The sequence below is a fragment of the Nylanderia fulva genome, unplaced genomic scaffold (genome assembly GCF_048542155.1).
Source record: "Nylanderia fulva isolate GAGA-0341 unplaced genomic scaffold, ASM4854215v1 Scaffold22, whole genome shotgun sequence".
Classification (NCBI taxonomy): domain Eukaryota; kingdom Metazoa; phylum Arthropoda; class Insecta; order Hymenoptera; family Formicidae; genus Nylanderia; species Nylanderia fulva.
In genome coordinates, this window is record NW_028190285.1 from 2587745 (window position 1) to 2609681 (window position 21937).

The 21937-nt window shown below is 34.9% G+C and overlaps 2 protein-coding genes across 4 annotated transcripts in view; one reads left to right on the top strand and one right to left on the bottom strand.

Moving 5' to 3' along the window:
• The first annotated feature begins 1249 nt into the window (after positions 1 to 1249).
• On the top strand, positions 1250 to 3155 carry LOC114932736 (uncharacterized). Its single transcript, XM_029305079.2, has 4 exons — positions 1250 to 1481; positions 1760 to 1790; positions 1926 to 2083; positions 2537 to 3155. The coding sequence occupies exons 1-4, from the start codon at positions 1456 to 1458 to the stop codon at positions 2706 to 2708; spliced, it is 387 nt and encodes a 128-aa protein (XP_029160912.1). The 5' UTR covers positions 1250 to 1455; the 3' UTR covers positions 2709 to 3155.
• A 2566-nt stretch (positions 3156 to 5721) lies between these two features.
• The window catches only part of Sarm (sterile alpha and armadillo motif), an 85324-nt gene continuing 69108 nt past the window's right edge, over positions 5722 to 21937 (bottom strand). For 2 of the 3 annotated variants that reach the window (XM_085482772.1, XM_085482770.1), the window contains 7 exons: positions 21103 to 21361; positions 20394 to 20561; positions 11931 to 12032; positions 8166 to 10193; positions 7673 to 7839; positions 7133 to 7354; positions 5722 to 5786 (listed from right to left, as the gene is read on the bottom strand). In XM_085482772.1, coding sequence (XP_085338898.1) covers positions 7165 to 7354; positions 7673 to 7839; positions 8166 to 10193; positions 11931 to 12032; positions 20394 to 20561; positions 21103 to 21361 — 2914 coding nt within the window. In that variant the 3' untranslated portion in view covers positions 5722 to 5786; positions 7133 to 7164. Of the gene's footprint in view, positions 5787 to 6591; positions 6629 to 7132; positions 7355 to 7672; positions 7840 to 8165; positions 10194 to 11930; positions 12033 to 20393; positions 20562 to 21102; positions 21362 to 21937 lie in introns of those variants that run through there. The other variant, XM_085482771.1, reaches the window with a different exon arrangement.

Sequence of the window (21937 nt, forward strand, 5' to 3'; positions counted from 1 at the left end):
TATAAGTAAGAACAGTAAGTACACTCTCCTAAAAAGGTGGTAATGAATATGGCGGACTCGCACACCAACAATATGGCGGACTGTTGCCTAGCAGCGGTAATATTTGAATATTTTAAATCGATAAAGCATTATTTTGTGAATAATATTATATCATATTTTTCCAAAATGAGTAGAAGTTTAAAATTTATTAATATAAAATTAATTAATATAATACTATATTAAAGAATAAAAACACAATAGTTAGAAATACATTAAATGATAAAACGTTATATAATAAATCGATATATTTACAAATGCAAATACAAATACTTTAAGTAATAATTTTAATTTTAATGACTTATATTCTTTTAAAAATATTAAAATTATATATTATATTAAAAATATTAAAATTATATATTATAATAATTATATATATATATATATATATATATATATATATATATGTGTGTGTGTGTGTGTGTGTGTGTGTGACACAATGTGAATAACGTCAGTTATTAAGCAGTTTCGTTTATCAGTTACATTCAAATGAAAGCGCGCCCAACCAACAACATGGCGGATGATTGCCACAAAACAACAATGAAATCGTCACGAGTGTACTTACTGTTCTTACTTAAGGTATCATTTCATGTGCAGCATACTGTCGCAGCAGTTTGTTGCTATTGGTGAAGTTCAATTGAACGAACAGCAAAAGCAGCAAAGCTAAAGAACACGCAACTAGTTGATTCTAATTATTGTTATTCTTATATTAGTTAAATAAAGGATTTTAAGAATAAAATAAATTATTGTGAGAATATAAAAGCAAAAATCGTATTTTAAACCTCGAAATAATAAGAGAACAAAGAAATATGCTCTAATAAATTTTGATCACGTGACTGATTTACTGCTGCAGCATGCTGCGTATGAAAAGGCACCTTTATACTGTGCTGCAACTGCCGTTGTAATGGCAGGCTGGCCAACAGAAAAATGCGCCGAGATATTCCTCGAATTAATTATATATTCCAAAATTTCCTCAATTATCATTATTATGAATTATTATAATTACTGTAATTACTTTATCGATATTATAAGATTATTATTCTATATAAGCATTAATTAAAATCGCGAATTTGACACGCAACTCTTCTTGCTTTTAAGAGATCAATAAATTTCCCTAGATTGCGCGACGTCTGATTCTAGTGATATTTTGAGGTATATTCTCCACGTGTTTTTCTCTCTATGTCAATTCGACTATTTCATGGTCCATGGTATTTATTTACGGAACAAAGGTTATGTTCACGTAAATTGGCGCCAAGTCATTGTGTTTGCCGGCTCTTCAGTCGAATTGACATTTCGTTTATTGTAATAAATTTCCAATTTCCTAACTGAATTCTGTATTGGAAAGAATCGTGTAATATTGTTTATAAAGTGCTAATAATTAATAAAAATCTGTGATTGAAAAACAATCACGAAACGACGATGGTTCGACGAAAGTCTGTACCGAGGTTAATATCTCAAAATTTGATGTATTAGTGAAGAAATTGTTTATCTTAAATTGTTGTGGTTTTCATTAAATTTAAGAATTTTCTTTATTTTTTACCATGATTATTTTTGATAATACTTAAACATGACACTCAAAATGCTATTGCTCAATTGCTTGCAATATGTAATATTGTGTGTAATAATTTATTTTATTATTCATTAATACTGCAGTTGTTTATTAATTAGCGTATTTCTATTATTTTATATCTAACCTTGATAATTTATGAAATCTTTATTTTAGATCAATCGGCACACCATCTATATCTGAAAGAGTAAGTAGAACACATTTTGTTAAATTATATACATACATTTTGTATACATATATAAATTATTTAAAATTATGTTTAACATTATTAAATTGTTAACATGTCACTATTACTAAATCATTAATATTTGTTATTTTTCAGACAAATGTAATAGTGCGCAAACACAAACGAAAAACCCATGTACTGCAGGAAATTAAGCATCTGAGAAAGACTACGCACTTTCTCATACCTAAACTACCCTTTTCGCGGTTAGTCAGAGAAATTATGCTGGACTTATTTCCCAGGAAGGAAATCAATAAGTAAATAACTTCATTTTTTATTTTTTATATGATTACTAATTCTTTGCCAACTGTATGCTTTTCTTTTAAGTTATAGTTTTTTTTTTTTTTTGAGAATTGTATTATTAATCAAGAGCAATTTTATCTTTTACATGCATATACATTGAATGTTCCATATATAAAATATGAAATAAATCTACAAATATATATACAAATACTTCTTGTACATACATTTACACAGAAAATATGCATTATTCTCCCAAAAAAATTCAACTACATGTATATAGTATAAAATACTATATAAAAAGATATATATATATATATATATATATATAAAGTCAAATATTTTTGGAGTACATTTTTATATTACTAAACTTTTCATAAAAAAATATAAAAAAGAATTTACAAGGCAAATATATATCCAATGAGATAGATCAATGAGATATCCGAGATTAGATTAGAACTAATTTACAGGATACAAGCTTCTGCTCTCGAAGCTTTACAAGAGGCATCAGAGATGTACATCGTACAATTCTTTGAGGATGCAGTGTTGTTGGCATATCACGCCAAACGGGTTACTCTTATGCGAAACGATTTGATTCTAATGCGCAGACTGAGAGGCCGCTTGGATATCATCAATAGATAAGAAAATCTCACTTTCGATTAGATTGATACTTTCATATTTAAGGTAAAAATATTTTTTAAATATATATTTTTTTACGACTGAAATGAACATTAAAACATTATCCATTGCCTCTTCACATTGAATAAAAAATAGAAAGAGATACTACTAATTATATAAGACTTGTAAAGTTTTGATGACATTATTAAGATTGATACTTTAATTACAAAATGTAAAAAATATTAATTGGAAACTCAGGGAAATAATGATAATAATTGTATGTTATAAAATAATTATTCTATTTCTAATAACAATGTGTAAAAAAGATGCGGATTATAAAATATTAATATAAATTTTTAATGTATTATTTATTATTTAAAAATTAAATTTTAAATAAGGATTATATGTGTTAACTGATGAAAGATATTGCGAATTAAAAGAATTAGATATGTACCCCTATTAGTATTTTAATAAAAAAAACCGTATGTTTCATATTTTTAATATGAGAAATGCAATTTTTTGTAAACACGATTTTTTTATGTAACATTCCTCGAGACACTCAAAAAAGGGAGCTGAGGAGAAACGGTGTTGTTTCGCTAAATAAAATTTATTTTTGAGAAACATTCAAACATCTCGATAAAACTCGTAACTTAATGAAACTTTGGTAAAATATACAGTTTTGTGATAATCAGGCGGATCTCTTAAGCTACGAATATCGAAGCGTTGCCATTTCGATTCTCAGCTTGAGGGCCGAGCATCAGCGATTGGTGCGATAAAAACAGTGTTAAATAATAAAATATCGCGCGACTCGAGAAACGGTTACGATTGTATTATCGGATGTTCGGTAATGAACGTGTTTAATTGCGCACAACATATCTTACCGAAAGTTAATATCATTTTTTTCCTGACAACGATATATTGAGATATGAATAACTCATTATTAATCGAAACCGTAGAGATTTTAGAATAGGAAAGTAGAGGAAACGTATAAAAATTGACAATAAAACCTCTTTTTCTTTAATCAATTTTAGATGGATTCTACTTTAATGAAATCTCTTAACTCAAAAAGTATAGCTATTATATAAGTATATAGCTACCAAGATATATAAATTCGAAAATATTCTAAGAGCTGCAAAAAAACGCGATATATAATCGATTAGATATTGATAAGGAAAAAATTCCTTTCGTTTTGACTTCTCAAAGATCTTAGCTTTCAAGAAGGAATGTCGCTTGATCACGAGTTACTACCGAACACTCCGTGCGCTTGTATATATTTCTGATGTTAGCTGCGACAAGAACAACCATAATTCATGACCACGCGAGTCACACGCGTCTTTAAACGCGGATTCCTAAGAGAGAACTGTCTAAAAAAATAGTATTACAAATAACGATCATATAATCTAGCCGCCTTAACTAACGATTCTCGATTCGTTCGTTCGTTTCTAACATATACTACAATGTAGTGTATATGTATAATGTATACAATTCAACGAGAAAAATACAATACAAAAAGGCACCTGGAAAAGCAGGCTAAATTCGCGTAAACACGCGTATCCTGGAACTTCTACAAAGACACTTGTCGCATGTTTAGGCACAACATTTCGCTATATACTTTCATGCTGCCTGTCATTGTACACCATGCGGATCACGAACTCCGCACGAAATATTATATCTTCGCATTGCGAGAGTAAATACGCGAAGTTATTCAATGCCGCGAAATTCAGGAATCAATAGCGACTGCTGAAAATTTTCGCAAACAATGACTTGAAAGACACTGAAGACTCCCAAACAACTTTTAAAAGTATCTAAATAATTTCCTCAGCCAAACTTCCTTTAAACAGAGTTTTTAAATGCGTTTTTTATTTTTTAATCTAAATCTAAGATTTATTCTGTGATTTTAGAAATATCTAAAACACTTTAAGAAGCTCAAACTTCTTTTTCGATGGTTCTCTATATATAACACTTTTTCGATATCTAAACTGTTTTTTAAAAAGTCCTAAAACTATCAATGAAACTTTTTAAATGTTCTTTAGATATCTAAAATTCGAGTGCGATGATCAGAGACATTATATTATTTTTATCCTTCAGATATCTTTCGGAGCGCCTCGTGCGCTCGACTTCCAGTTCCGCCCGCGAAATTAAATAACAAGAAATTTCTCTTCGCTTCACTTCTTCATAAACGACCGCACCTTGTTCACGCACTTGTCCATGAAGTTTCGTTTGCGCTTAGGTTCCGCGCCTGCTGGCAACGACAACAGCGAACCCGGGCCTTTCGCACGAGTGCCGGACCCGCTATAATCACTTGACGAGATGCTTCCGTCAGAATCCAATCCCGCACCGCAGCTTCTCGATGCTTTCAGCAATATCGTCGATTTGTCATCGTTGTAATCTTTCTCGTCGTTGCTCCGCGTCAACAGTCTTTCTTGTGCCGTTCCCCTGACTTTCTGTTCTTTTACCTGACGCTCTTGGTTTCTAAAGTGCTTATCGGAACTTGTCGAAGACTGTCCTTCCGAACTGGAATATCGACTCGGTTTCGGAGGATGTGACAACAAAGTTTCTTTGTCATTCTTATCCGAAGACGTTTGCGTATCCTCCATTTCGGATTGGAATTCAGCGTCAGGTATCTTTGACTTCATTCTGGGAACCGGTCTTGGTTTATCCTTGGATTCGATAGCTTCGGTACTAAGTTTCTTTTGGTTCTCTTTTGAAACCGGGATGGTTTTGTTCTCCTCTGGATTTGTCAGCGAATGATTTTTCTCACGCTGCATTTTGTTTTGCTCCTCGCGGGATTCGCCCGCGCTGTTGCTCTTCGCGTCTTCATCCAGAAGATCGTCCAGACTGCGTGACCTCGGTCTGGGTTTGGGAAGCGGTGGTCGTTGGACGATGACAGAAGAGATCGACATCTTCCGCTCCTGTTCCTGCTGGTCTAACAATTCCAGAGAACGAGATCGTGTCGACGGCGAAGGAGGCTGCCGCGGCGGCCTGCGAGGCACTGCCGAAATCCCGCTGACATTCCCCGAATGCACGTGCATGAACTTGAAGCGTGGCGACGTGGGTGGCAGGCCCATCAACCAACGGGACGGACTCGACGACTTTTTAAGCCTAGAATGCAAAAACAAAACTTGTAAGCCTGCATTTCCGGTGTATTTATTCGTTTCTTTTTAATTTCTTCGATGTTAGATATAAGAACTTTATATCTTCACATATTCTCTTATATATTTCTAATGAGAATAAAATTCGTCGCATTACAACTAAGTATTAATTAAAAAGTTTTAAATTACATACTAATTTTTAATCTATATTATCTTGTTAAAATCTATGATACATTGAATCATTTAAACAAATTACGTCTTCTCCTAAAAATTTGATATTTTGAAATTTTGTTTTTAATTTCTTACACCGAACATCAAAGATTTATTCGACATAATTACATCATGCACACAATTGTGTCGCTTGGATTCCAATAATGCACATCTATATATAAATAATATCTATGTGTAGAAAAATTTAAATTGTAATATTATATTTTTGGAAAATCTCTAAATTTCTTAATAAATTCTGACATCATCAAAAATCTGTCATTTAAATTTACATTAAGAATTCAAGATAATTTAAAAATATTATAATTTAATCGAAAGAGAGAGATCTACATATATTTATTCCACACATATACACTGAATATTCAACACTCAATTAGACACAAGATCTTATTTAAATTTCCATCTTAAACTATTATATATATCTAAAACAAGCATACATGTAATAGGATACAATTAAGACTGAAGATACATTAAAACGATATGATATCAGGGAATAATTTAATACAAAGGTTTGGCAAAAGCAACGGGGGATGGTAATGGATTGACATCATTTAAACATCAATAAAGAATTTGTATCACTGACTGACCTAATCATGATTGCCATAAAGCGATTCGCAATCTTGGCTGCGTGAAAACAGAAATTAGTGCTGCGTTAGTAAAGCTTGGCTCAAGATCGAATTATAAATTGACTCGTTAACAACCAATAAAAATCCAATAATTAAAATAATTAAAAATTTTTATCCATTATAATTAAATTGATTCCAATTACTTAAACTATACTTTCTTATTTATTTATATTAATTATTCTCATATATTAATTATTATCAATAATTCAAAATATTAAAAGTTTTTCAGATTAGAAAAATAATAATTTAATAATCCACCTTCAATTATTTGAACTTTTTTTCGTTACTCTCTATTTTTAATAATGCAAATTGACGAATCTTTCATTCGTATAGTAATTAATTTAGTTTAGCTTCATTAGTGCTCAAGTGAAGGCTTGATTTTGTTACAGTTTAATGGATTTTAAAATATTTTAGATTTTCTTCTGGGCGTTTTGACAAGTCGATTCGCTCATCAAACCCGATATATTAGAGCTGTGTTAAATTATCTGGGATAATTAACTACCTGCTCGGTATGGCTGTGGGCGGGCCATCTAGTCAGTCTCGCCCACCCGTGGAATCTTTATCGCTGCCCCTGCTCTCGTTGCTGTGCATCCGCTGATAGTTAGGCGGCTGTCGTATGTTCGTCGTACCTGGTGTACTCGGCTGGGTTACGTCTTTGGGTGCCATGCTGCGCGGAATTCCGGCGGACAGCTCAGATCTCATAGGTATCTCACCTCGCATAAACCTTCATGTCGAGAAACAAAAATCGAAAAGTTATTTTAACACTTAAATACATCTCAACGTATAATTATATTATATAGAACAATTTTATATCGATAGAATAAAATTATTAAATGCATAATAAAATAAGAAAAATATTTTATATAATTATAGTAAGGGAGATATAATTATATGTTATACTAGAACAAGATTATTTCTCATAAAGTTGAACAATCATCTTAGAAAAGTAGAATCTTTTTCCTTCTTGTTTCAAGCCTGTCCTTTCAATTACAAATACAAGGAAATTTGAAGATAAGATAAAAGACTGATCTCGATACTTTACCTTTCTAATTTGTCTACGCAGGCGTCTTGATAGTCGTGAATCCAGCGAACACCGTTAAAGTGACAGACTGCTCGCATGTCCTCAGGAAGTTCTTCAGGTTCCGGCCATTGAAAGTTATCAATGATAGGGATTATGTTACATTGCGATTGCAATGCGGCAACGATCTCCTGCAAAATAACCGAACATATAATATTTACATATAACACACACATATATTTTTTTAGAGTAATATTTAATTTAATATTTTTAGAGATTTTTCATAAAAAATATTTTTTTCAAAGATATCTTTCTTTTTCTTCTTCTTTTTACATTCTTTAAAAAGTATAGATTTATAAAAAATTATTTGTTCTTTTTATATGTACAGCTCCTAATAAAACGAACGAGTAGATAAAAAAAAGCATATATCATTTTTGTTAAAATATAAATGAAGATTAAAATCTTTTTAATTTTTATAACAGAATCGGAAACAAACAAGATAAGGAATCAGACTCACTCTATGAACCCAGTCCTTGCACTCGCTGTCACGTACACATCTCTCCAAAGCCGAGGGCGTGAGCACAAGGAGGAAGTGTTTAGCCTGCCTGATGCTCTGCAGCAGATTGTTGTCAAACTTGCCGGCCTCGAGTCTCTCGACGTCGATGAACACCGAGAAGCCGCGCAGCTGCAGATGCACCTTCAACAAACTCGCCAGCTGCGAGCCATTCGATCTGCGATAACTGACGAACACGTCGAGCGACTTGTCCGGCGATTCGTACTCGCATGAGCTGAACTGATTGTGCTGCATGTTCTTGATGGCATCGAGTATCCTGAGCCGATGAATGCTATTGGCGATACCGCACTCAGTCTGCAGCTGATCCTCCGAGAGATTGCGTATCGAGTCCTTGTCCACGCCGGCGTTTAACATGCTGTACGTATAAATGGAGAACTCTTGACCGATTGATTGCAGAAAGCTGTTCAGGTTACCGGTGTCGCGGCTGCTGTAATCGGCCATCTTTTTCAAATTCTGCAGCTCCCGCGCGAATCTGCGGCGCATGATACCGTTCGTCAGGCCGATGTCCTCTCGCAGATTCAATTCCGTCAGCTGCAGCAATAGATCGCCATCCACTCGACTCTCCACAAAATTCGGGGCGACCTCGGCGAAGCCGATCTGCTTCACCCACTCGCGTACGTCCTCGGTGGACCATAAAGGCACTTGCTGGCTGAGTTTGTGCGGAATTTCTTCGCCGATCAATCGTAACGCCTGAGCTGCGTACTTGGACGCGATCGCGTTAGGACAGCTGGCGACTTTCTTCAGCGGCTCGATCGCGCCGATCGTACGGAATATCTCAGTGTTGCCCTGTTGCTTCTTGATGCCTGCCTCCATGCAGAAGTGAAAAGCCGCCAGATTGCGGGCCTCTTCTCGCTTGGAGCTCAAGACCGGTACCAGCCTCTCCAGCCAATTCTTGCTCTGACCGTGTGCGTGCGCCAAATTCGATTTAGCGAACTCGTACGGATTGTGCGACGTGACGAACGGCTCGACGAGGTCGAGGGTGCCGGACTTGAGCACGGCCGCCTCGATTTCCTTATTAGCGACCAGCACGGCGATCGCTAGGCAGGCGTAGTACTTGATATTGTCGTCGTTGTGGAAGGCGAGCGGAAACAGCCACATCGGCACCTTACGCTTGATCATCGCCTCCTGATTCTCGGCGCCGCCGTACAGCGACAGATTCGCGAGCGCACCCGCGCAATGTCGCAGCGTCTCCACGTCGTTCTTCCGGCATTCGAACAGCACCGCGTCCAGACCACCCAGCCGGATCACGTCGCTGCACGTGCCTTCGCTGTGCTTGAACAGGTGCTCGAGGATCCCGGTGCCGACGCGCGAGTGATCCACCGAGTTGGCGTTCTTCGTGCACACGCACGCCACGTTCACCACCTTCTCCAGACCGTTCTCCACCACGTGGGCACGATTCTCCGTGGTCAGACACTGTTCCAGCAACCTCGCCGATGAGAATTGCAGCTCCTGATCGTTCGCCACGCAGTGTGACATTAGGAGATCGAGACCGCCGCGCGTCCTCAGGGTGTTGCACAAGGTGTAGCCCAGTTCGTGGCCGTGCGTCGGCACCGCCCAAGCCTTCCGAATGATCTCGTTCACCCTGTTTAGCAATTGTGGCGCCTTGCTGCTGCCGCCGGAGCTATTGCTCTTGCTGTCGGCGCTCGCCTTCAGTCGCTCCACGAAGCTGTCAAGCAGGCCGCAGTACTTCGCGATCGCGCAGTCCACGTCCTGCGGATTCGACTTGGAGCACAGCAGGTCGAGATCGTCCAACGGTAGAGACAGTAGCTCGTCCTCGGCCGTTGGTGTCCGCATACCATTCATCAGCTGATTCACCGCACTCGCCGCGTTGATCATCGACTTGGACGCGCTCACCCCGGACTTGGACGCGATCGTGATGCTCGACTGCGAGCTTGACGCCATGTGTTTCTCGTGGTTGAAGATGCCGGTTGACGTGACTGTCTGTCGTTGCTGCTGTGCTGCCATTGCTTTCTGCGAGGCATAAAATATATTATGTCATCCATCGATCTTCGAACTTGGAGAAGCATCAAGGACGTTGCTACGAAGGTCTTGAGGAAGAGGGTCGAGGATGTCGAGTTTGGTAAATATTGGCATGGAATGGATGTTTTCAGATGGACTTCAGGTGTTTTGAAATGTTCTTCTAAATGATTTTCAGGTGTTTGAGCAGGATATTTAGCATGGAGTAGTTTTGAAGAAGATACTTAGCATGAGAAGCGAAGTACGAACATCGTTCAACAAGCACTTAATGATTAATTTTGTTAATATTTTTTACTAAGTGATACGACCGTATGATACAAGTTGTAATAGAATGTCCATTTAAACATTTTTGTTTACCAATGTATTTTTTTTTATTTTCTTTTAATCCTAAATAATTCTTCATAACATTGCCAAAATTTTTTTGTTCCATTGTTAGAATCGCAATCGCAAAATATTCATGTTATTAATGTTTATTAATTATTTATGCTATTTTTCTCGTACCTTAAAACTCCTACTATACTATTCAATAAAAAATTCTCAAATAAATATAGTTCCTAACTTACAAACTTTTACAAATATTTTATCGTTATATAATGTATTTCTCATATAATATTTTCTCAATAAATATTTTTGCTAGTAATTTAAATCAGTATTTGCCATTTTTTAAATTTAATTTTATGATTAAAAATCAGTAACTAATAATATAATATAATACAATCTTCTATAATTTCTATAATCTTTTATAATTTTACAAATAATTGCTCTTAGAAAATATATTCTTTTAAATTTTTTGATATTTAAAAAACTCAAAGTATTGTAACATAAAAATGATCACAAAATTAAATTAAACAGAATTTGCAAACAAACAATTTTTTAATGTACCATAATAAAAATTTCACAAACCATTTTCGCTCTCGTTTAATAAATTACAACTTGTAACATGACGTTCGTTTACCATTCGCGAGTCGAGGCTGCATTTTCTCAGCATCATCACGCTTTCCTAAACTGATGTGGCTTTTTCTCTCGCGATTTGTTGTCAAATCACGCGAATTCACTTTTCGACTGAAGTCCGACTGTGAGCTCGCCGGCATTTAAATCACCGTCCGGTGTATTGCAGATGCAGAAATGCATTAAACGCCGACGCGATCTGGTGTGCCAAAATGCAACGCCGTTCGCGTTCATCATCATCTTTAAGGATGACGATTTACGATTTAGGCTGCGTTGGATACCCGTGTATAATGGGTGATGTTAACGCTTGGTGTTGCGCCAAAAATGCGAATGTAAACTGAGAAAATTGCGCGTTTTTCCGCAAAGCGATGCATCACGTTGTCGCGTGATCTTTGATCGGTCGCGAGAAAAGTCTTATAAACAAAATCGTATTCGATAGATAAAGTTAATACAATAATTGCGAAATGTCAATCTAGTTTACAACTTTAGAAACCTCAAGTAATATCTTTGAAACATTACGAATAATTTTAATAATTAATTTTTTTTATCCTTTATCCAAAGATATTTTTATTTCACACATCTATCAAAGTTTTTAAATTTTATTATTTAATATTTTTAAGTTTTAAATAAACTTTTAATTATTATTTTAGTGTTTTACCTTCTACATAGATTTAGTCTATTAATGATTCTAAAGATGTATCAATATTAATTGATGATTATTTTATGTAAAATGAAGAATCCTATAATGAGATGTGACGAAAGAAATAATAAGTATTCACTTACCTTTTCGGAAGTGAATGAATCACTCTGAAGCTTCATCGTGGATGCTGCCATATTGTTGCTTTCCTGATGCGATAAATCGCCAGCTTTCAAGCTTCTCTGTTCCTACAAATAAAAAACACACGTAATCGATATATTTATCCTACATTTTTGAATTTCAAATTTATTTAAATTTATTTAGAAATTTGTTGTTGTAGAAAACACGCGCAGCCAAACGCTGTATATTTATTACATCATATTGTCACGTGAAAAATTGAAAATTTGTTTTGTAATTTATGTTTCTAATTGCCATCTACTATTAATATATTCAAGAGATGTATAGATACACTGTGCGATTAATATCTGCGAATTATTTGTTTTAGTTTTGCTTCAATATTATTTGACTTTTATTGCTCTGAAGAGACAAAACATATCCGGCCTGCGAATCAAACAGATATTTACATAGTAGCGACACCCTATATAACATTCCGCGCGTTGCAAGGAATTAGCGCATATTATCGAAGGTCCACTTATAACGCACTTGCTAATTTGCAGTAGCAGATAGATGATAGCATCTCATATTGAGAGAGTACAACTGTTACACTGTACTCGAGACGATGCGATTTTTTTCGGCGATTTGACATGTAGCCATAACACGCACTTTGCGCGCAATAACGCATTGAGATATGCATTTCTGTCATTTAAAGCTTTCGTTTACAATTATTATCGTGATTGATATATGATACCTAACATAATAATAACACGAAGAATCAAAATGTCACAAGAGCACAGAAATTTAATTATTACATATATATATGTATAAATATATATTAAATGTAAAAAAAAAACTATTAAAAATATCAATGTTTTGTTTGTTTTTCTATTTTTCTATCACATTTAGGCCGAATCAAACAATATTAATTATATATATATATATATTAATATTTAATTACAATTAATTAATTTCTTATTTATAACTTCTTATATACATATGCATATAGATGAAGATTCATATTCAATAAAATTAGATATATCAAAATAAATATAAATCTTCAGTATAAAGATACACACAGAGAAACACATCATATCTGGTTCTTATCACTATCGGTATTTTTTTTCATTACATACCGGAGAAGAGAGAGAGAAGAAAAAAGTACTTTGATCCGAAAAATTATAATATTTAATTAGCTAATCAATTCCTGATGAAGGCTATAGATTAAATGCCGAGCGTCCGATTATCCAACGATATCGATTGTCGCGATGATACGATACGATCGATATGTACCTTTCTTATCACTAGCGCCGCGTTTCTACAAGTATTGACGACACGGTATACTTTTCCCCGCGACACTTCGCGACACAATGATCCGCGTTGTGAAAAGCTGGTCGATCTCGTTCGTCTCGAACGTCGATTTTCTCCTTCTCTTCCCTCAGGCTCTCTTACGACGTATTTCTCTAAATATAATTCGAGCGTGTCGTCACGGCCTCTTACGCGTCGTATTAAGCTCGATTCGCTACTACTCTGATTATCTTCACTTTACTCCGCGATTGATGACGTCTATGATAAATTGCAAATAAACGTCGCCGAAGAACGAAAAGCGTTATCTCGTCGTGAAAAGCTCGTCTAAGTCGATGCACTGTGCAGCTCGAAGTGCATTCGTTCTTGTTTCGTTTTAGAATAGAACAATTACAATTTTTGTATTTCCTTAAATTTTAACATTCTTATTGTTACACACAAAATCATGGCGATGTGGGACTATATATATATATATATAAAATATATATATAATATATATATAGAAAATATATATATAATATATATATAGTATTAGAAGAATTTTATAAGTTTTTCTGATTAATATATCTACCACAATAAGATATAAAAAATCTGATGAATTTTACTATGTACATATTGATATTAATATTTTTATTGTGGTAAATATATTGATCGGAGAAACTCTTGTAAAATTCTTCCAATATCAAATTGTCATTATCATGATTTTCAGGATGACATCTAAGAGAAAATTCTCTCCGTGTAGTATTTTAAATATTAAAGTCATCCTCGAAACAACCGGATGCATCTACAGACTTTTACAGGTGCAATAATTATAAGATAATTTTTTAAAATTTAATCTCTTTAATAAAAAATATAATACTTAGTTTAATTCCGCATATTCTCTTGTTATTTTGTCGTGAAAAGTTTTCTCGTCTACTTTTGACTTTTCGTTTCCAAAGTGATGAATATTATTCAGTCACGAGGTCAGCTTTGTTTTATTCTTAGACGGTCGCGTGTGATATTTTGAAAATTCTTTGTATAAACAAATCTTCAATTTTAAATATACGGCTTTTGTAGTGTGGACCGAAATATTTACAACGATCGCCGGATATTTTCACAGGCATTTACGTCAGACGAACATTGTTCCATACACATTTTCCAAATGTCAGTTCAAGTTAAAAGGTGTCGGTTCGTTACGTTGCTCAATAATTTACCGAGAAAATTACCGGAAGCAACAAAAGGAGGGTGAAAAAAAATTTTCTCGGACTTACCACTCGCGATCGTTCGAATCGTTTTCGATCCAATATTCCACGATGTATCGGCCACGGTGCGCTCATATTTTTATTAAAATTAACATCGTTCTTTTATATCAACAAAATTATTTTTCTGTATTAAAAATATAAACCGTTCTGTACGAAATAAATATCTCTTTTGTCACGAAAAAATAATTCATAATTTTATATTAGATAAAAATCTCAAAAATAAAGCACACCTGTCAAATTATTTTTCATTAACACCAATTATCTAGAATTAATTTTAATCAAATTTTTTCAAGTACCTTCAATAACATCAGTTTCAATAAGCACTTTGAATTAAGCACACGGAAAAAAAGAATTAGCTACCGTAGCTAAATTTTATAGCTGTCCATATATTACACATGACATTTAATTATCGTGCCTAAATTTGAGCTATAACAGCAAATATTTTTCAGCTATAACATTCCCCGTTAAACTATGGCTAAAAAATATTAATTACCATAGCTAAAATTTAGGCATGAAAACTAAATTTCAGGTTGCAATATATAGACAGCTAAAATTTCGCTATGGTAGCTAATTCTTTTTTTCCGTGCACTAATTATTCTAAATTAAATTATTTTTAATTAAATAATTAAAAATCACACGTTTTCGTCGAAACATTTGCAGATTAAAATTCAAGAATCGCCCATTACTTAAACTCGTTAAACTAATCGTAAAACGTAAAAAACATGAAAGCAATAAATCACCGTGGTCGCGAACGTAATGGCAGCGCGGCGCAAACTAATCTGCACTGCATTTAAGCTCGATTCACTACCCCGCGAGAGAATTTAATTTCGTTACGCCCACCGTATGCAAAGAGAGAGAGAGAGAGAGAGAGAAATGCATTTCGCACGTTCATCGCGTAATCGGTGCAGCTTTTTAACAGTCTCAACGTTGCATCGTGTCGCTGCTATTTTCCGACTAGTCTAGAAATAGTTCGCGAGCAGATCACCTCTCGAATCGCGAATGACTCGTATTTCGCCTCGATTTCCTCCTCTAACGAACACTCAGACGACATTAAACACTGACAGACAACATCACTCGTATATCTGCATCCTATCGCGTTGATGACTTGTATATGTCAACGTTTAAGGGGGATTACAACAGAGACTCGCGATTAAAATAAAATTGACTGCATAAATCTCCTTGTTGTTTCAATTTATGTTTTTCAGTTTCTTATATCAATTATATTGTTTACGATTATAATAGCCATGTGTGCAAATGATACAAAAAAATTATTTAACGCTTCGTCTAATTAAGGAGACAATGACTCCGACGTTAATCTAGAAGCTGTAAAAAAAACAAGGCTTCTCGTGGTTGGATGACGACTTTGTTATTCGAAATTATCTTCAGGGGCTCATAAATTCGATATCGAGTCGAACTTAAACGAAGAAGGAAAAACTGTTCCTATGCGCCGAGATGCAATGTCGCAATAAAAGGTTCTTATCAAATTTTCATCACGCTCTTATCACCGCGACTCATCGCTCGATTCGCTAACGACCTCCTCAGGGAAATTCACGGTAACATTTGCATGTCATTGGCGACACTCGCGTCCTTGAAACGACGTCGCGGTCGGCTGGTAATTTAACTACCGAGAATACTCGCTCTATTTCCGGTTGGCGGAGATATCGGTGACACTTGGTAGTACTCGTAATCGTCGTCATCGTCTCCTGGCACGTCTTCTAACTTCTCACCGAAATCTGCACGATGATCTCACGCGCGTCGCTGAATGAACAGCAAATCAAACAACAAACTCGTGTCGTCGAGAAAACGCGCGATTCTATTTTAACGACCCTCGCCGTTTCTCGGAGTATGGATCGTGTCTTGGGGGAAACTATATATATATATATTTGCATAAGAGTACAATTTAAATTCTAAAGAGCACGTGAGGTTGTCAGATCGATGCGTGAGAAACATAAGAAATCTTTTTCTATTCCGTGTTGATTCGTGAAATGAAAAATCGTCTCGCCATTACGCAATTATGTAACGAGAAGGAAAATTGTTCGCCGTATTTTTGTGCACCCTTCTTCAAATAAATTTAAATTCATTATGTATACATAGTAAAATTTACCGTGTACATATTAACGTTTTTTATGTGATACGTATTTAATCAGAGAGCTCTTATAAAATTCTTTCAATACCATATTATCCCACGATTAAGTACCATGATTTTCTAAGAGTAAACTCTAAGGGTAAATTCTAAGAGAAAATGTTCTCCATGCACACATACGCAATTTTCAATCATTTTTTGAGCTTGAAAATTATTATCTTTGACAGTAATATGAGATAATTCTCGTATTACTGTAGCTAAACATTTTTTATGTGATACGTATTTAATCAGAGAGCTCTTATAAAATTCTTTCAATACCATATTATCCCACGATTAAGTACCATGATTTTCTAAGAGTAAACTCTAAGAGTAAATTCTAAGAAAAAATTTTCTCCATGCACACATACGCAATTTTCAATAATTTTTCGAGCTTGAAAATTATTATCTTTTACTTTGACGAGATAATTCTCGTATTACTGTAGCTAAAGAATTGAATTGAATTTTGCATCGTACCATTTGCGCGGCGTTATCCAGGATTCGAGAACGAGAGAGTGGGACTATCGTGTCGTTGTGGGACCTCGGACCCGGAGAAAGGCCCCGTGCCAGCAGCCTCGACAGTTGTTGTCCCATGCAAAGGCGACATGCAACCAACGAATCGACCGACTTGACCGAACGACCGTCGACGAGCAACGTCGAGAACGAACTATTCCTCCACCCCCATTCGTGGAGGAAGAACTATCGACCCGCAGCGGTTTACTTTCGCAGCCACCCCAGTTCGTCATGGAAACGAGGGTGATGTCTTCGCAAAAGTAGAAAAGAAGGAAAGTAGGCGAAAGTGGACACGAGTCGAGGCAGACCTTAGCAAACTAGCTAGAATTCTTTATGCTTTTTTCCAAGAAAAAAAGTGTTTTTTTACATTTCCCGATGGACTCTGATTTTAATGAATTTTTTTCTGATTCCTTTTAATTGAAACAAAAAATATATATATATATATATATAATAAATCTAATGTTATACAGATATAAATACAAAGAAAAACAAATTTAAAAAAATTTTAATTATAGATTTCTTTATATTAGATAAATTAGTTTTTTCGTAGTAGGTTTTTGCAAGTCGTAGATTTTATTCAAAAGATCTTGATAAATACGAAGAAAATGTCATAGCTATTAATTGCAGTAAATGATACTTTATCAATGATATCAAATCTGCTTGCTCCAACAATAAGACATTATTGAAGATGTTATTTAAGTTAAATCTGGCGACATCTCTTGGAAAAGCTTGCAAGTCGTGAATAAGTAGAGATAAGTACAATGGAATGTTCATTTATCAGACGTATTTACAGAGTATATTCTAATTCATTTTAATTCGCTACGTGCATGTAATCGAATTCAATAAATCGCATCAGCGCTGATTCAGACTAATAATTCTGTGCATAAACAGCTGTGCGTTATTGTCACTCGAAATTTCACGTATAATTTCGTCGAATAAAAAAAAAATAATAATAATTTACGACGAAATTGCATCGCATTGAAAGCAAGTTTGTATATCGACACGAATGTCACAAGGCCGACACGTGGGGTCAAGGATAGCACGGATAGCACGAATCGTAAAAAAAAGAAAAAAATAATGGTCCGAACACACCCACGGACGAAATGGCACGCAATCGTCCGCGGTTTTCGAGACGAGCACGCACCTCTTCTCTTTCCCAGGAAATACGACGATTTATCTTTCTTTCGAACTAATCGAGCCTTTTTATTGCCGGTTCTACCTACGCGAATCACGCGAAGGCGCTATCAACGCACATGTTTGTCAAATTAATTAGTCTCATTTTTTTGTATATTAAAATACTGTAAACTTCGATGTTTAAAAGATACATTTTTTTATCGCAATAATACGTAGAATTAGAATCAAGATCTAAGTAATAAGGAACATGTGATGATTTGAACTTTAATTATTTTTTATGAAAATATGTGATTTTAAGTTTTAATCTATTTTTGTATTAATAAAATTGTAATGTCTTAAAATCTCTATATAATGATCTATATGTTTCATAAAAATATCATTATATATTATTTAATCTCATCGTGTCATTTTTATAAAGTAGTTGTTTTTCTTAATAAACCACGTGTATTTTATGTATAAAAAGTGAAAATATAATTCGACAAATTTTAATTTCTTTTTCGCATAAATGTACGATCCATTCCTGCTGTTTTCTACTTTTTATTCATAAAGAGAGAAATTAGATAACACAGGAAATAAATCGCATCGGACTTGCAAACGGCTCAATTCTACCGGGTGACCCGGATCGCTTGCGTTTCGCGATTATTTACGCCTGGCGGCGTGTCGTAATCTAAATTTAGGCGAATTCAGCTAGGTCGGCTACTACGTGGCTTTTGAGTCAGCATCATGCGCATTTTTGAACGCGAGCCAAACTGACGAACGACACGACGTCTCACGATTACACGAGAGCATTCGCGAATTTACCGCTTGTTGCGACGTCTGCTTGTATCTCGCGGTAACAAGCGGTATTTTTTGCGAAATCATCGCCTTGGCTGATAATCAAGGTCGAGATTGGTCGCTATCAGATACATATACGTATACAAGAGCAGCCTGATGAAATTAGCGTTAACTTAAACAAAAACATTGAAATGCTGCGAGACAGAGATGTATTTCGAGCAATCTGTCTTAATTCAATTATATTGTTACGTTATATCACTCCCTTAACATTATTCAAATATATATATATATATATATGTAACATAATTGAAATTTAGCTCAAATATATTAAATAATTACTTCCGAGATGACATGATGCTTCTGTTTCTTTTCTTACACGAATTTTTTCTTTATATTTTCTATATAAAGGTCTTATGTATTTAAAAATTAAGCGTAATTGATAGTTGATGGAAACTCTCTGCTATCTCAAAAATATCGAATGAAATATATTATTATTACAGTTAAAAATATATTCACACACAAGCACTAGAACTTCGCGGGAAAATATTTTTTAAATTTAATTTTTAAACAAAATGTCAAATAAGTATATTTCTGTAAATGCAGCTAAACAATCTTATCCGTGAAAAATGAATTTTCTTTATCGGCTCTTCCGCAAATCGTGAAAATAAAATCGAGAGATCTTATTCGCGATTTCCACTGCGCAGCTTCGCATTTCATCGTGTGCAACGTGACGAGTACGGAGCAACACCGTTGTTGAAGGAAAACGGAACGCACGCGTGTGTCAACGACCCTCGCAACAGCGCCTTACCCGCGCTAGGTTTCCGTGCCAAATTATTCGCCACGCGCGGCCGCACCCACAGAGTCTTCTTCCTCTCGGTCCTTTTGTCGCCGAAACGAGAAAGGTCAGGCTCAGAGAGAAAGAGAGAGCGAGAGCAGACGCCTTGAAAACCTTGAAAGAGTCTCTTTTGTCCCACCCACGCTTTTTCATTCAGCCTACCACATTCTATACGAATACGCGCGAATCTCTTTATGAACTTCCTTAATTACAAGAGGTATTAAAATACACAACTCTCTCATAAATTCTGATCGTGTTTGTACATGCTTTACGTTACACGTCAAATGATAAGAGCGCAAAAAGTTCGAGCTTTATGCATTTGTGACTTTCGATTTATATTCGCAAATATTTTTATTTTAATATTTAATATATATCGGTCTGTATTTTTTTCGTATTTATTTATTTGTATATTATTTATATTTATTTCCATTTATGTCTCGCATACACATTTACTGTTTCTCTTTGATTTCCTATAAATACAACTGTCATAATTTCTTGAACGGCATACGCCAATTTTTTTCAATGATTCAATCGGGCAGTTTTGTATTTATTTTGAAAAATAAATTGTACTCACCCTCGCAGCAGCGACGCTTTTCTCTGCCGAGACGCCGTCGAGCTCGACACGCGCTCTCGCCGCCGTCGCAGCGCTCTGTTCCTTGTACGAGACGTCGCCAGCTTGTAGGGCTCTCATTTCGGCGCTATTCGCCGTCGCTTTTTCGGCGCTAAATCCATCTGTCACGACCTAGTGAAAACAAATCGACGATTGAGCGCAAAAGAAAAATAAAATCAGACAAATTGGTGATATCCGAGATGCTTTATGCTCAATATTAAAGTGCGACACACACTCTTTCGGAAATGGATTCAAAATCCTTGACCTAGACTACTCGGAGGAAGCCGCACCTCAATCATCAAACATCCGCTCCGCGTCTATCGTCAATGTTCGTAATGTCTATCGAACGCAAGCTACACACGACAAATCCTAGCTGAATCATCCGCGATTTCTTATCAAATGTACAATATTTTCAGGGAATACCCGAAGATTTGCTGAAGAGTTTTAGAGAAATAGTTTTTAATTTCCGTTTATATAAATGAAAATGAAAATTATTTTATTATTTAATTTTACTATTGTTGTATTTAATTATTTATCTATATTAATTATTTTTTAATTAATAACAAATATAATATTAATAATTCAATTATAAATGATATAAAACATTGATCATTTTTTCATCAATATTAAAGAGATAATAAAAAATAATGATAGATAAAAAAGATATGCTCACCTTTGTTTTAGATGCGCTGGTCATCTTCTTCTGTTCAAACTTCATAGTTTCCTGGCCGGCAGGTAGATTAGCTATATTAGGCATGTTTATTGGTGGGCTCATCCCGTGATGAAGATTGTTCAGGGAATTCAGGGAACTTAATTGGGACGGAGAACCGCCCGTCAATGTGACAGCATCGCTGACAGGTGGCGGCGTATCCGGATCCGGAAAAGTCACTAACGGTTCCGTGAGATTGGTCTCTTCCGGTCCATTGCCATCTCTGCAAAATATCCAGAAAAAAGGGATTCGTATAATATCGAAATCTTTATTAGTTTATGATGTACCTGTATATTTCGATCCAATAATTATCCAGAAAAGAATAATTGGCACACATACGTGAAATAAAAATAAAATGAAATAAATTTATAAGTCGACATTTTTTTCAGAAAAGAAATTTCGCGTCATTTATTTTTTCTAATTTTAAAAAATTAGTAACTTATAAATACATAAAAAAAAGTTCGTGGAAACAAATTTTATTGTACAATTCTCAATGTTTTTAAGTACTCTCGTTTCATTGATAATGAACTAGCTTATGAAAACAATAATATGATCATAAGAATATAATATATCACTATTGATTGACAAAATACACAGTTAGCAGACAAAACATTTTAGGCTATTTTTATACAGATTAGTAAATTTGTATACATTGTTCTTTATTTATCTTTCGCTGCGTGATATAATCGCAACGAAAGATTATTTCACGTTCCAAAGTATGTAAAATGACACGTGAGCAATGCGTTAAAAATAAACTGTTCGACTTGAAAATAACACGCAAATCGGAATTATACATATA

Excerpts from the sequence above, each read along its gene's own strand:
- LOC114932736 (XM_029305079.2), top strand. The coding sequence starts at position 1,456 with ATGGTTCGACGAAAGTCTGTACCGAG. Across the intron at positions 1,482-1,759 it reads CGACGAAAGTCTGTACCGAG|ATCAATCGGCACACCATCTA; the intron begins GTTAATATCTCA and ends TCTTTATTTTAG. Across the intron at positions 1,791-1,925 it reads CACCATCTATATCTGAAAGA|ACAAATGTAATAGTGCGCAA; the intron begins GTAAGTAGAACA and ends GTTATTTTTCAG.